Source organism: Pyxicephalus adspersus, chromosome 6, assembly GCF_032062135.1.
Source record: "Pyxicephalus adspersus chromosome 6, UCB_Pads_2.0, whole genome shotgun sequence".
Classification (NCBI taxonomy): Eukaryota; Metazoa; Chordata; class Amphibia; order Anura; family Pyxicephalidae; genus Pyxicephalus; species Pyxicephalus adspersus.
Window position 1 is genome coordinate 89,184,901 of NC_092863.1, and position 13,114 is coordinate 89,198,014.

Sequence of the window (13,114 nt, forward strand, 5' to 3'; positions counted from 1 at the left end):
AAAAAAAAGCCAGAAAAAGAAAAAAGTGTGCCAACCCTCTTCAAAATTTGCCAGGATAAAAGCAAAAAGTTTTTGAAAATCCTCAGTTAAAATCTTACAAGTAGCCACTGATCCAAATCACATCTGTAGGCGCAATCAATCCTCTGACGCGTTTCACCCTGCAGGCTTAATCATAGTGTGTGCCAACCCTCCCTCACATACCGAAAACTATGTCAAATCCACAAATAATCATAAGATTATTTATCCTGCAGGAAGGAGAGGCACTAACATGTACAGAACCTGTAGCAACTGCTGTCTCTCATGACTATCAATCCTAAGGAAGGCCAACAAAGTGTCACCCCTTTCTTTCATTGCAAATTTAAGTTTTAAATAAAGGAGAGAAATATTAAAAGAAAGAGAATAAAATAGGGTAAAAAGAAAAAAGGGTTAATGGGAATAGAAAGGATATGAAAACTAGGAGAAAGCTTTGTCTACACTAAAGACTATACTTCAGACCAGGTCCACCTGGCACCTACAGATCTACTTTTATAGTACACATAAAGACTTGCCTAAATCTTAACTGCTGAGGAACTTTGCAATGGAAAGATTTAGGCTAGGTACACACGTGCAATAATTAGAAAACTAACGACTAACGACAGATCAGCGATTATGCACGATTATTTTGAACGATCGTGTTGTGCACAATTCTGTACAAGCTGTAACGATACGATCATTTAAATATAATTCACCAATATTGTTCACACGCTAGAAAGTGACATGTAAAGGATAAAGTGTACTGCAGAACCATCCACAATCACTGAACGACCGTACACACAATAGATTGCGAACAATTGTCGTTCACTCAGGTCTGCCAGTAAGGTCGTTCGTTTCCAGCGACAATCCTCGTTCATTGAGGTCAGTTGTGTGCACTTTTTTTTGTTAACGTTTATCGGACGAATGGTCGTTAGTCGTTCCTTTCCAATGATAATTATTGCACGTGTTCCTTCGCTCCTCCAGCTCTATATTATTGGATAGTGAGATCTAGTGATGTCACTGTGATAAGCCAGTAGTAACCTGCGTGGGGGTTTGCCAGAGCTAGCAACCACAGAAACTGATCACCAATAGCTTATCAGAAGATTTTGAAAATTCTACCGGACAGCAGATGATATCTAGATACAGAAAGGTGCATTATTTTAATATACGTTGGCTTTTTGGTTTGTTAGTATCAGCTAAAAGCATGGACTTCTTATATTGCCCAGTCAAGGTGCCACTCTTGCTTAAGGAATAGGAATTTCTTCCATCCTGTATCCCCCAATGGATCCTTAGCCACCTTTCTTTAAGCAAACATGGGTATTACCATGTCAAGCATGGAAGTGTGTGCCTACAGGGGAGTGAGAATGTAGAGGTTTGAAGAGTCTATAAAGAATGTGCTATAGTGCAGATACACACATAAAAGGTTTGTCCTCACAGGTTATGCTTCTTGCTAAATCTGCTATTTTACATTATAGGATTCCTCAAAGGTTCATTTTCAGACAGACATTTTTATGTAGAATGTGATTTATGTGAATGTTTCATTTTCTAGGCATTGTACCGATACCAAGCGAGCTTTCACCAAGCGTTTAATGTTAGAGAAACACATTCAGCTCATGCACGGCATCAAAGAGCCTGAAGTGAAAGACCGAGGGGAAGTGAAAATGGCAGAGACCACAGAGGAGAAAGACCCGAAGGTAAATTTTAATACTGACATAATAAAAAGAGATATTAAAAATGGTTTGAGGACAATTTATTTTTTGTTTACAGTTTTCTTTTTTATTAAAACTATGTTTTACATAAAAGAAAAACCTTTAATACTAGGTGCACCCTAACATTGCGTATGACTAATATAGATTTTCTGATGGCACTGACTCTCTTTTTAATTACAAAACATGAACCGAGTTGGACAGATTAGGCAGAAAGTATAATTAGAGAAGGGACTTAAATTGCAAGTATTATATAAGCTGCAGTTTTTATCCTTGTAAACCAAAGGACTTGTATTTTAGAAGCTGTGCCCAAAGACTGGTAGAGGTCGAAGAATCAGTCATCGGTAAAAAGTGGGGTCTCCATGCAGCTGATCATTTCCCTATTACCAACTAGCATGCCTTGTTTTGTATTCTATCTCTGTGTGAAGTTTGCCATCTTGTTAGTGGCAGAGCTTTGCTTCCTCATGTCAAAGCTGTTCTACTAATGACTTATGATATGATGCTTAGTAAGTAATGATCAGGGAGCAGCAGGAGATGTTGGGGAAGCATAGATCCAAAAGCAGGCAGATCCTTGTATAGCAAGATCCTAGTTACAACTTCCCCTCCAGGAAGGAGAACTGTGAGTAGCACAGGAATGGGATCGCCAAAGCTTAGCCTATGTCTACTGAGACTTGCAGCATTGTCTTGGAATTACAACAATAGCTATAATGCTCTGGACCAGGAGTTCCCAGGCACAGAAAGTACACTGATCGATTTGGAGAAATTTAAAACAAAATCTTTTAAGATACCAAAAAGGCACATTTAAAATGTCCAGATGAGCAAGCTAAATAAAGAAGTTTGTTGAGAAAGTTCAACTGTGTACGTCAAGCTCGTAAGATTGACGTATGGTCCCATTATAACCCAATACACCCTACAAAACATCTTACATGGGAGCTCAATGACTGATAGATGAGGTCTGACATACTTTCGTTTCTTTATGCCTCTGGAAAACTCATCACATTGATAATGACCAGGCAGAAGCCGCAGCAGTCGTGGGTTATCTATTGCTTGTCTGCCAAATGCCAACTCAGAATCATCTAATAACCTGAATTTCCTGATGTTGGGGAACTTCTGCTATAATCAACAAATGAAGGAAAATGCCTTTTCAGTAGGCAGTAGGAAGTATGTCCCCTTATAATAGTCAACAGAAGGTTGCAAACAACAATAAAGTTCCCTGGTTTCATGTTTCTGGTTCTGCCAAGAGGTATTGGCCTGGTATGAAGGCATCATTTTGTAGGATGCCAATTAGCCACAACTCAAGGTAACTGGGCAACTTGTAGAGGAACCCTGGTTGAGAATAATCAGTCTAGATCAGTGTTTCTCTACCAGGGTTTCTGCAAAGGTTGCTGGGGGTTCCTTGAGCAACGAGCAATTTGTGACTCTCAGGTCAGTTCACGTGACACCAATGATCCTTTTGGCTATCTGTATGGATGACATGTAAGAGGCATTCTTCACACTGACCAAACCATGCTAATATACTGTGAGCTGTAGATATGGTAATAATAGCAGGGGCTCCTTAAGCACTAAAGGTTTTTTTTCAGGGTTCCCCATGCAAAGAAACACTGGTCTGGTTGTTCCATAGAGCAGGGGTGTCAAACTCTGTCCCGCAATGTCCTTTTTTTTCGCCCCCAAAGGAATCCTAAATTACAGCTGGATTGAAATTGAGCCGCTACTACAATTTTCGGCATCACTCACGTCTATAGACCAGCTGGCTCTCTGCCTATGTGTGGCCCCGCATTGGACTGTTTTATAGACGCAAGTAACGCCAGGAATTGTAGTAGCGGCATCACTCGCGTCTATAGACCAGCAGCCTCTCTGCCTCGTCTATAGACCAGCAGCCTCTCTGCCTATGTGTGGCCCTGCATTGGACTGTTTTATAGACGCAAGTAACGCCAGGAATTGTAGTAGCGGCATCATTCGCGTCTAAAGACCAGCAGCCTCTCTGCCTAGGTGTGCACCCGCATTAGACTGTTTTAAAGACGCAGGGAATTGTAGTAGCGGTGCTATTTTAGTTTCAAGTTTGGCCCGCAACTTTGTCTAAGTTTTTAATTTTGGCCCACTGTGTATTTGAGTTTGACACCCCTGCCATACAGGATGGCAAATCAGGTCTACATTAATATATTGTACAGTCTGATAATGTGTCATTATTTGTAATGTTCCTGGGATTTCAGGTCTTTCTGCAGTTTTCCCTTTGTTATATATATAAATATCACTATAGCAACCAGCAGACTGGTCATAGAAAGCTCCTTTATATCCTACAGATCAAACCCTGTCATACCTATTTTTATAAACCGTACTAATGAAAAGGCAACCAATCACATTTCAGAAACCATACCAGGTGACAGGTGAAAACAATCTAATATAGAATGACACCTATTTGTTTATCTTTCTGAATTGTACTGCTGTAAATAAGTTTACACAGCATACCTATGTAATTTAAAAATGTCCCAGGCATTGGGGATCTTTCTGCTCAAACAGGGATATTTTTCTCATACCCCCCTGTATTTGTAGTATTCACACAATGCCCTTGCTAATACTTCCGCAAGTATATAAGTAATGCAGTTTGATGTGTTTTGAGCCATATAGATCACAAACACAGTGTCACATATACCAAACATCAAAATCACAACAGCATTAATCATCCCCATTAGATATATCTATATAAAGGTATAGGCTCAAGTACAGGCAGTCCCCAAGTTACATACAAGATACATACAAGATAGGGACTGTAGGTTTGTTCTTAAGTTGAATTTGTATGTAAGTCGGAACAGGTACATTATTTTAATAAATGCAATTAGGACAGATGTTTGTCTCTACATATTATTAGGCAACATGGTGTCAGTAATTGTATAAAATCCTCACTGTGAGTTAATCACGAACAAAGCAAAAAGTAAAAACTTGGAGCGTAGACATTCATTAACTTCTGGAGTAAGCTGTGCTTTGATATGCAAAAAGAAACAACTGCAGATTTTGTCTTGGTCATTAAAGAGTTACAAGGGGTTGCAAAAAGAGCTCACCCCCTAAGATCACCCACAACCTCAGCTGTGTTTAGCAAAAGATTTCTTCTGTAAGTCATGCAAACTGCCCCCTCCCCCCTTCAAGCCTCCGTTCTGCACATCTAGCAGAGAAGTCCTGGTGTCTGTATGTGGGATTTCCTTACCCCAAGGACTACCTGTATACAAAGTGCAATATGGTTCTAGTTACAAAGGGCCTGGTTTATTAATGCTCTCCAAGACTAGAGAAAGTAACTATCAAAAGTGATTTGACAAACCTGGAATGGATCTGGTACAGGATTGAAAACTTTTGCAAATTAATAGCAAATAACTTGTAACAAATAAATTTCATGTTTCTTGGTTCACCCAGGTTCACCTAAGGTAGTCTATCTTCTCCAGTCCTGAAGAGCATTAATAAATTAGTGAAAAAGTGTTTTATTCTTTACATATCAATTTCAAATCACCCAACAATAAAGGTGCTGTGATTTGTCAATTAAAAATATTTCATTTTTTTATATGCAGCTAACATATATATGTCAATCTACTTTCATACCAGTCTATTGTAACCGTCTGCATTAGTCAGGGCTAGCACTAGAAGCCAAGCAGAGACTGATTGCTTTGCACAGTGGTATCTATGAAAATGCTTACATTGGCAGAGAGCACAACAACGGCAATAAATCAGGATGACCCAGGGTGCACGGTGGAGTACGCTGTTACCCAATACTTCAGGAAATTATAAAATGCTAAAGTAACTAATGGAGGCTGCAGTGCTGAAATAGAGTGGAAATAGGAGGCATGGCCCGCAGGAGGTCAGGGTTTTTGGAACCTAACCAGGCCCCTTTCCCTCATCAAAAGAAAAAAAATTAAACCATATTTGTACACAAATGGAATACAGTCTCAGTTACTAGGAAGATTGGAATGTAGGCAGTCAAGTTTCTCTTTTACAGTTAAGTTTGAGATTAGTATTTAAATTTACCTGCCTGTATATCTATCACATATTTTTTTTTGTGGTTTGTGTTATTTGTGGTTTTTGTTAGAGCTATGAATAGTCATATGTATCTAATGGTGAATGATTTTGGTTTCTTACAGGTACCCACACAAAAGCGCAAGCTGGAAGAACCAGTTGTGGAATTCAGGTCGCCCCGAGGAGCCATTACTCAGCCTCTGAAGAAACTGAAGATTAATGTCTTTAAGGTCCACAAGTGTGCAGTGTGTGGCTTTACAACAGAAAATCTTCTCCAGTTTCACGAGCACATCCCTCAGCACAAGTCCGATGGCTCTTCCTACCAGTGCCAGGAATGTGGCCTCTGTTACACTTCCCACGTGTCCCTCTCCAGACACCTTTTCATTGTCCACAAGCTCAAGGAGCCACAGACCTCGAGCAAACAGAACGGTTCTGGGGAGGATTCTCAGCAGGAGAATAAACCAGCAGCTGGGAAAGAATCAGCAGATAATATAATGTCTGACAAAACGTGCAAAGTTTGCGCTAAGACTTTCGAAACTGAAGCTGCCTTAAACACCCACATGAGGACTCATGGGATGGCTTTTATAAAGTCTAAAAGGATGAGCTCTTCAGAGAAGTGACATTGCCTCTACAATGAGGACTACAAAATTATAATTAAAGTGTACCTGTCTTCTTTATTAAGCGGAAGCAGCCATTTTATGCATTGAACCAATTCTCAAGGGGTGCTTGCTTCACAGGGAAATACACAGGACTTTTGTTAGAAGGTAAATTCAAGTTCTGCCCTTGCAGTTGTAGATACACAAGTCTCCACACTCTATCACTTGCAGTATTTATTGTAATGCCCGTCTGGCACTTAACAGGTGACACATTATAGCTTTAGGGCAAAAAAGACAAGTAAGTGAGTTTCATAGTTTCATTTGAAAAAATGTATCTTCCTACAGAGGGATGTGCGTTAGATTGGTGTGGAACCTGGCCTAGGAAGCAAGGGTATCAAAAAATCCACTTCAAACCCACCCAGCCCAGAAGACCAGATAGGGCTAAATGCCTCCAAGATGCAACTGATGCCTCTAACCTTATCTCTGGTTTTGTAGAGGCTCCTGGTAACTCTCATTGATAAGAAAGGGACATGTGTGGGAGGTTTCTAATCAAGTATGAAATGAGGACAGTTGGGACAATATGCACCTTAGGTTGAGTGGCCCGAGATCAAATCAGGGCAGAACCTCCCATAATACAGGTAAATGTCTATGCATCATGGACATACCACTCCTCTTAAGCTTTTACTGCTTTGTGTAGAAACCCTAATAATGAGTTGATACAGATGTATTGATGTGCTGCTTAAGAAGTTGGGGTTGTGGTTGTATTGGTTATTGGTTGACCATCAGTTGCAGTAATAGACCACCAAAAAGCAGTTAGGAGAAGACTGGATGTAAAACTAGAAACTTAAGAGGGTTGCCTTTAGTTGACTTGTATTTTACCAGTACACTAAAAATCTATTTTTTCCCTTTGCCCACAAATAACAGGCTGTAACCTCCATGATTATTGGTTCACCACAAACAATGGGTCCCCACTATTTCACTGATGGGTCTACTTTTTTTTGGATCAGCTGTAAGTACCTTCGAAAAACAACCAGTTATCAGTGGACTAAGACGATGGAATCACCCCATGGCAATACTTACTCTTCATCGTTATTCACCTTTCTTTTCAAGACACTGATAGACTGACCTTATGAGAACAGTATTCCATTAGAATCCACAACAGATGTAAATATGGACTCTTTTTTATACCCTTTGTGACTGTATTAATGTAAAAAAAAGTTATTTTATATGTCAATTTATCTAGGTTAAAAGTAGAATTAAGGGGTACCTGTCTCAAAGCAAAATACTTTTATGAAAAGCCTTGGATGAAGATATTCCAACTTCAGGTCGCATATTAGCGACTAGTAATTTGTATTGGTCTTAATTTCAATGCCCTGGAAATGAGGTGCAACTAGTAGCCAGAGAGTGGCTCCTTGCATCTGAGGCTTCTCATAGTGTGGCTTACAGGTGTAAAAAAGTACCCTTTAATATTGTAGTTGACCTAGTTGTACAGATATGCTATGTAGGTATTGGGGTTTTATAATAACACAGTGCTATAAGTAACGGCCACAGTAATCCATGTCAACCAATCAGTTTACTGTTTTGGCAATTACACCTGTTTTTTGTGTGGTTGGTATGGATCTGCTGTGCGCCATGGCTCTTCGTGTTATGTGTTTACATGGTCCCACCAATCCGAAAAACATAAGAATGAGAGCTTAGCTGTATCAGGACAAGGGAAGCTGGGAAATAGAGAAAATGGGGGGGGGGTTGGAAAAAAGGCTGACCCATTAAAACCAGCACATGTAAACATCTTGATGCCCCTAGACTTGCCCAATCATACAGAGCAGAAGTTATGTGTATTAACCCTCAGCAACCAGGTCTGGGCATTCTGGTTGGTTTGGCACAAAGCACTGTGCAATGCTCTTTTCCTTAGGAAATATTGTACTGTATTTGTTATAACATGTTTTGCACATTCACCAGTTTGCTGATTGTCTTCAGAAATGTAAAACGTCCAGAGTAAGCTGCTGTTCGATAGGAAAAAAACTGAACGTTTCAGTATTGCCACAAAGCATCGTTGCACCTCTTGTACAAGACTTGTTTCAGGTGGAAATTTTATGGAAACATTTTTATTGTTAGTAGCCAAGCTTCTCATATATATATATATATATATATATATATGGCCTTTGCAGAGATGGCAGCTAACATTTTTTGATCTTTTGCTTAGCTACAATAGTACAATACCATAAATTTTAATACATTTCATGACCTGGGTGGAATTTGCAGTTATTAATTCTGTTTACATGTACACATTTCTCAGTTGGCAGTGCATTATCCACTATCTGTGGTGGTTAATTCTTCATTCTATGTATTGTTGAAACCAGAAAATAATTAAGAATTCTTTAACAGGAGGATTTGCTTTTTAAAATTCACATTTTTTGGTGTGCATTTAAATGGTTTAACAAATGTAGTAGAAAAGAAGGTTTCTTCATTTTTAAAAAACAAAATGTTCCCTTTATAGCACTGTCTGATGTTTAGGGTTCTTTCACCCTTTCCCTTCCACCTTTATCTCTGAGGCCATCAAAAGAACTTCACAGCTCATCCATACAATAATTGGGGGGGGGGGTTAAAAAAAATGAGCATAGGCTCATTGTCAATGTCTAGATTTTTTGGAATCAGATTTAGGCTTTGAACATGAGATTTTTTGGGGGGCTATGCTGTGGTGGGGTATATGGAGAGAAAGTCCAACAAAGAGAGAACGTCCACAAACTGGAATCCCATGAACATTGTTAGAAAGGTTTTGCAAGCTGACTCCAGTTTCAGGCCATTTTTTTCAATTTTTTCAGGTTATCTTTAATCTGTAGGTTACTATTTTCCTGGTATCATTGAATTTGTGCTTCTACAGTGTTTCTACCTCCACGTAAATATTTAGGCTGCAACCCCTCAAGTAGTCAAACAATTAAAAAGGCAAAAAGGTTATGGGCAGCAGGTTCAGAAACATGCGATCCATAGGGCCAATTAAAGGCAAGCATAGGGAATAATATAGTATTGATAGGAATATGATCATGTTATGTTTTCTACAAGTACTGTTCCATTTCTCTAACATGTCTTCTTTGCAGAAATTCTTATTAGATTACTTTTCTAACTGTAGTTTAGGACATTGAAAGAATAAGCTTTGTAAATAGTATTGATTACCTTTCTCAGTACATTTGCTCTGTACAGACTTTTAAACTATCCATTAGGCTTAGTTCATATGGACAGTTGTGAAATGGAGTGATTGCTGCTTTATAAACTTCATAAACCCAGCATCCTGCCAGACGCTACAAACATTGTGTGATAAAGCAGGATTATCCAAGGTGGTTGACAAACCACCAACATCCACCCATCACAACTTTCTCTGAACACTTGCATTTGTTTGAGATGGCAGAAATAAGCTTCTGGTTATAAATTATGTACAGATGATTGTGGAATGCTTGCACTTTTCAAGTAGCAAGGAATCAAAGTTTTTAGAATATTTTTTGATTTGGTGAACCTGTCAGTGGAAAACGAGCTAGAAATATTCCCACATGGCAGGCACTAGAACCGATACTAATCCCCAAGTGCACGTGAATTGGTGGTAAACCCCACCAAACGTAAACTGTATGTAAACTGATCAGTTTATATATGTAGTTACTGCATCTAGTATTCTATCATTGACTCTGTTTATTAGCCTTTTCTAACCATGGGGAACCCTACAAATAATGGCCAGGTCTTAGGGAATCCCTGCTAAAATAAAATGATTGAGAAAATGCCCTTCATATTGTTGGGCATTGTGAAGAATGTCACTATTAATGCAATGGCCCCAAGTCAATTTGTATAGACAAGTATGATTATTGGGGTCATGCTTGTGGCCCTACCGAGTGGTCTTAGACCCTGAACTACATAGGCACCATTTAGTTGGAAGACGCTCAGCCATTGCCCATAGAACCCTTAGCAACTTCTTGAGGAATCCTATGGTTCCATGGGACCCTGGTTGAGAATGGCTGCTGTAGAAGTTAGTTGGATGGAGCATGGAGAGTTTTTGACACTGCAAATAATAGTATATAATTTCTGTACATTTAAAGAGCTTGTAATACATTGTGAAGGTAATCTGTATTCTATAAATAGGTATAGATAAGAAGATAACAATACTATTTACAGAAGTACATATTCTGCATTCCTATTTTAGATCTGTCCGGCTAGGAAAAAAGGGTTTTATTATGTTTAAAACATAAATGCCAATATTGTGTGTGTGTGTTTTTGTGTTAGTTTTAGTGTAAAGTATTACACGTCTGCCTGTTACACCACTGGGGAGTTATTCCCTTACTTCATATCCTTGTGATGCTTGTGCTTAAATTAGATGAGTGTTGGTGTCACTTAGGAGGAAGTCAAAGACTGGAATTCATACATTGGGCATAATCTATTAAAGCTCTCTAAGACTAGAGAAGATATACTATCATAGGAGAACGTGGGTGATCCAGCAAAGTTGGAATGGATCTGGTTCTGCACTTGATAATGTTTGCTTACTAATAGCAAATGATTTTTAAAAATCCATTCTAGGTTTGCTGGATCACCTAGTTTGCCAATGTCTAGCTTCTACAGTCCTGGAGGGAAGTCAGGCCCATTGCAGATGTGCTAAAGCTTTACTGCTTCTTTGTGCCCCCACTGAATTGACAACATTTGATCAACAAGGACACAGCCCGCTATTAAAATCCAACCCTTCCAAATGTGTATGGAGTTGGGCTTCATGTTTTTGTGTGTGTGTGTGTGTGTGGTTTTTATTGTTTAATGGAATTGATAATGACATTGAAATGTTTCCACCAGTGTCATGTTTTAGGGAACTCATTTTTATTAATGCACAGGGACCAAGGGAAAAATTAAAAGGCATCTTGTAAATGGAGGTCCATTTTCTTCTTTGCACAGTTCTTTGTGAAGCTATGACTTATTGTAACATATAAAGTTAGGGGAAAAAATAGAAAACTAAAAATAGGTACAGTATTGTCCATTTTGAATTATATTTCTCTGTGAGAGTTCTAGGATCTGTTTTATTATTGCTTTTTTTAATTTTATTTTATACCTTTTATGTATCTCAAAATGTTTATTTTGTATTAATTTTTATAAATCTATATTTTGTGTATATATTGGAAGTGCATGATGACCTTTCCGTGATTGTCAAGTCTTGCTGCTGTCAAAATATTCTATGCCTATATTCTCTGTGTCTTTGTAATTGTATGAAATACATTTCACATGTAAATAAAAGTAAAATATTTGAATTGGAAAAGGTTACTCAAATCTTTTTTTTTCTTTCAACAAATACTGCATATACTTGAGGATAAACTGGGATATTTTGTATTACCTCAAAATACCGTTAGGAAATTCTTCCATTAGGAATCTTGGTTTGTACCCAGGCTGCACTAGTAGATGACATTGTGTTGTCATGTACAGTGTATAAGTCTTTCCATTGGAGACATGAGTTTGTTACACATAGTACATGGTGACACAGCACCATCTACTTGTGGCCTATAATAGTGCATTAAATAACTTTTAAGAGCAATGACTCATGATAACCAGCCGAAAAGTACAAAAAAGTTTAACTTGAAAGAAGGGGAAAAAGAGATATACAGACTGAGCCTATATGATTTCATTTTCCACTGTTTTAAAATTAACAAATGATAGAACTATTTATTCACAATTTTTTGGCATTTCCATTGATTGCTGTTTTGAATTTTAGGTAAAACTAAGTACCTCAATTTATATTTGGATCAGTTTATATTTGACTTATTTGAAACAACTAAACATTTCTTACTATGTAACATTAAGTACTATGTAATTAAGCCAAAATTAATATAATGCAATCTCATTATGCAATCCCAGGATGGGAATTAGTTTTGTACTGCCTCTGAAGTAGAGCCTAACCACTTGGCTGTAGTGCCTAAAAAAAAAGACTGGTTGAACAGAATTATGAAAGCTTTGTAAGAGTTGCCCCACTGATATTATAACAGCCTCCACTTCTCTGAAAAGGCATTCCGTGTGCGATTTTCAATATGCTCCCATCCAACCAAAAGAGGTTTTGTTAAGGTTAGGTACTGATGATGGATGAGAAGACCTGGTTCAGAAGATGTATTCCACTAAGGGCAAGGTCAGGTTGAGCTGACCACTCAAGTTCCTCCACACTTATGCTGGTGCAAAAATGGTCTTCCCTAAACTGTTTGCACATGGTTGGAAGCTCACAATTGTGTCTAATGTGTCTTTTATGATGTAGTATCAACAATACTCTTTAATGGAAACACCTGGAATCCATCATTTAGGGGAGTGTCCACAAATTGGCCACATAGTGAATATACTGTATATACATTGCCATAAACCTAACACCATTACAATAAAAAAGGCACAAATGAATAAAGTCGCTATATATGAGAGCTCAGAAAGTAGGAGACCAATGCAAGAAGCCCGACAAGATTTGTGTTGGTAGAAGGATGAGTAGACTGACAGAGATTTGTGCTTATCAGTGTGGTTTTACTGTTCATTTGGTGGGGTTGGGACCTATAAATGGAAGATAAACTACATACAGGCTATGCTGTGGTACAAATTGTATCAATCTCAGGATTTGATAGAATGAGATATAAATCATTTGGCAAGTAAAACTGCTATCAGTATTTGATATATGGAATTTCCTGCAGTTCAGCATTAAAATGAATTTTAAAGTGGACATATCAAGATATTTTAACATTATATAAAATTATGGATAATCTTTTTTTTATTATTTAATTGTTTTTTTATTACTTTAATGAACAATTAGTGCCATTAGAT

The 13,114-nt window shown here is 38.1% G+C and overlaps 1 protein-coding gene across 1 annotated transcript in view; it reads left to right on the forward strand.

The window, feature by feature from the left end:
• The window catches only part of ZNF532 (zinc finger protein 532), a 48,455-nt gene extending 36,870 nt beyond the window's left edge, over nt 1–11,585 (forward strand). The window contains exons 9-10 of the mRNA XM_072416542.1: nt 1,562–1,706; nt 5,840–11,585. Coding sequence (XP_072272643.1) covers nt 1,562–1,706; nt 5,840–6,334 — 640 coding nt within the window. The 3' untranslated portion in view covers nt 6,335–11,585. The remainder of the gene's footprint in view (nt 1–1,561; nt 1,707–5,839) is intronic.
• The last annotated feature ends 1,529 nt before the right edge of the window (nt 11,586–13,114 follow it).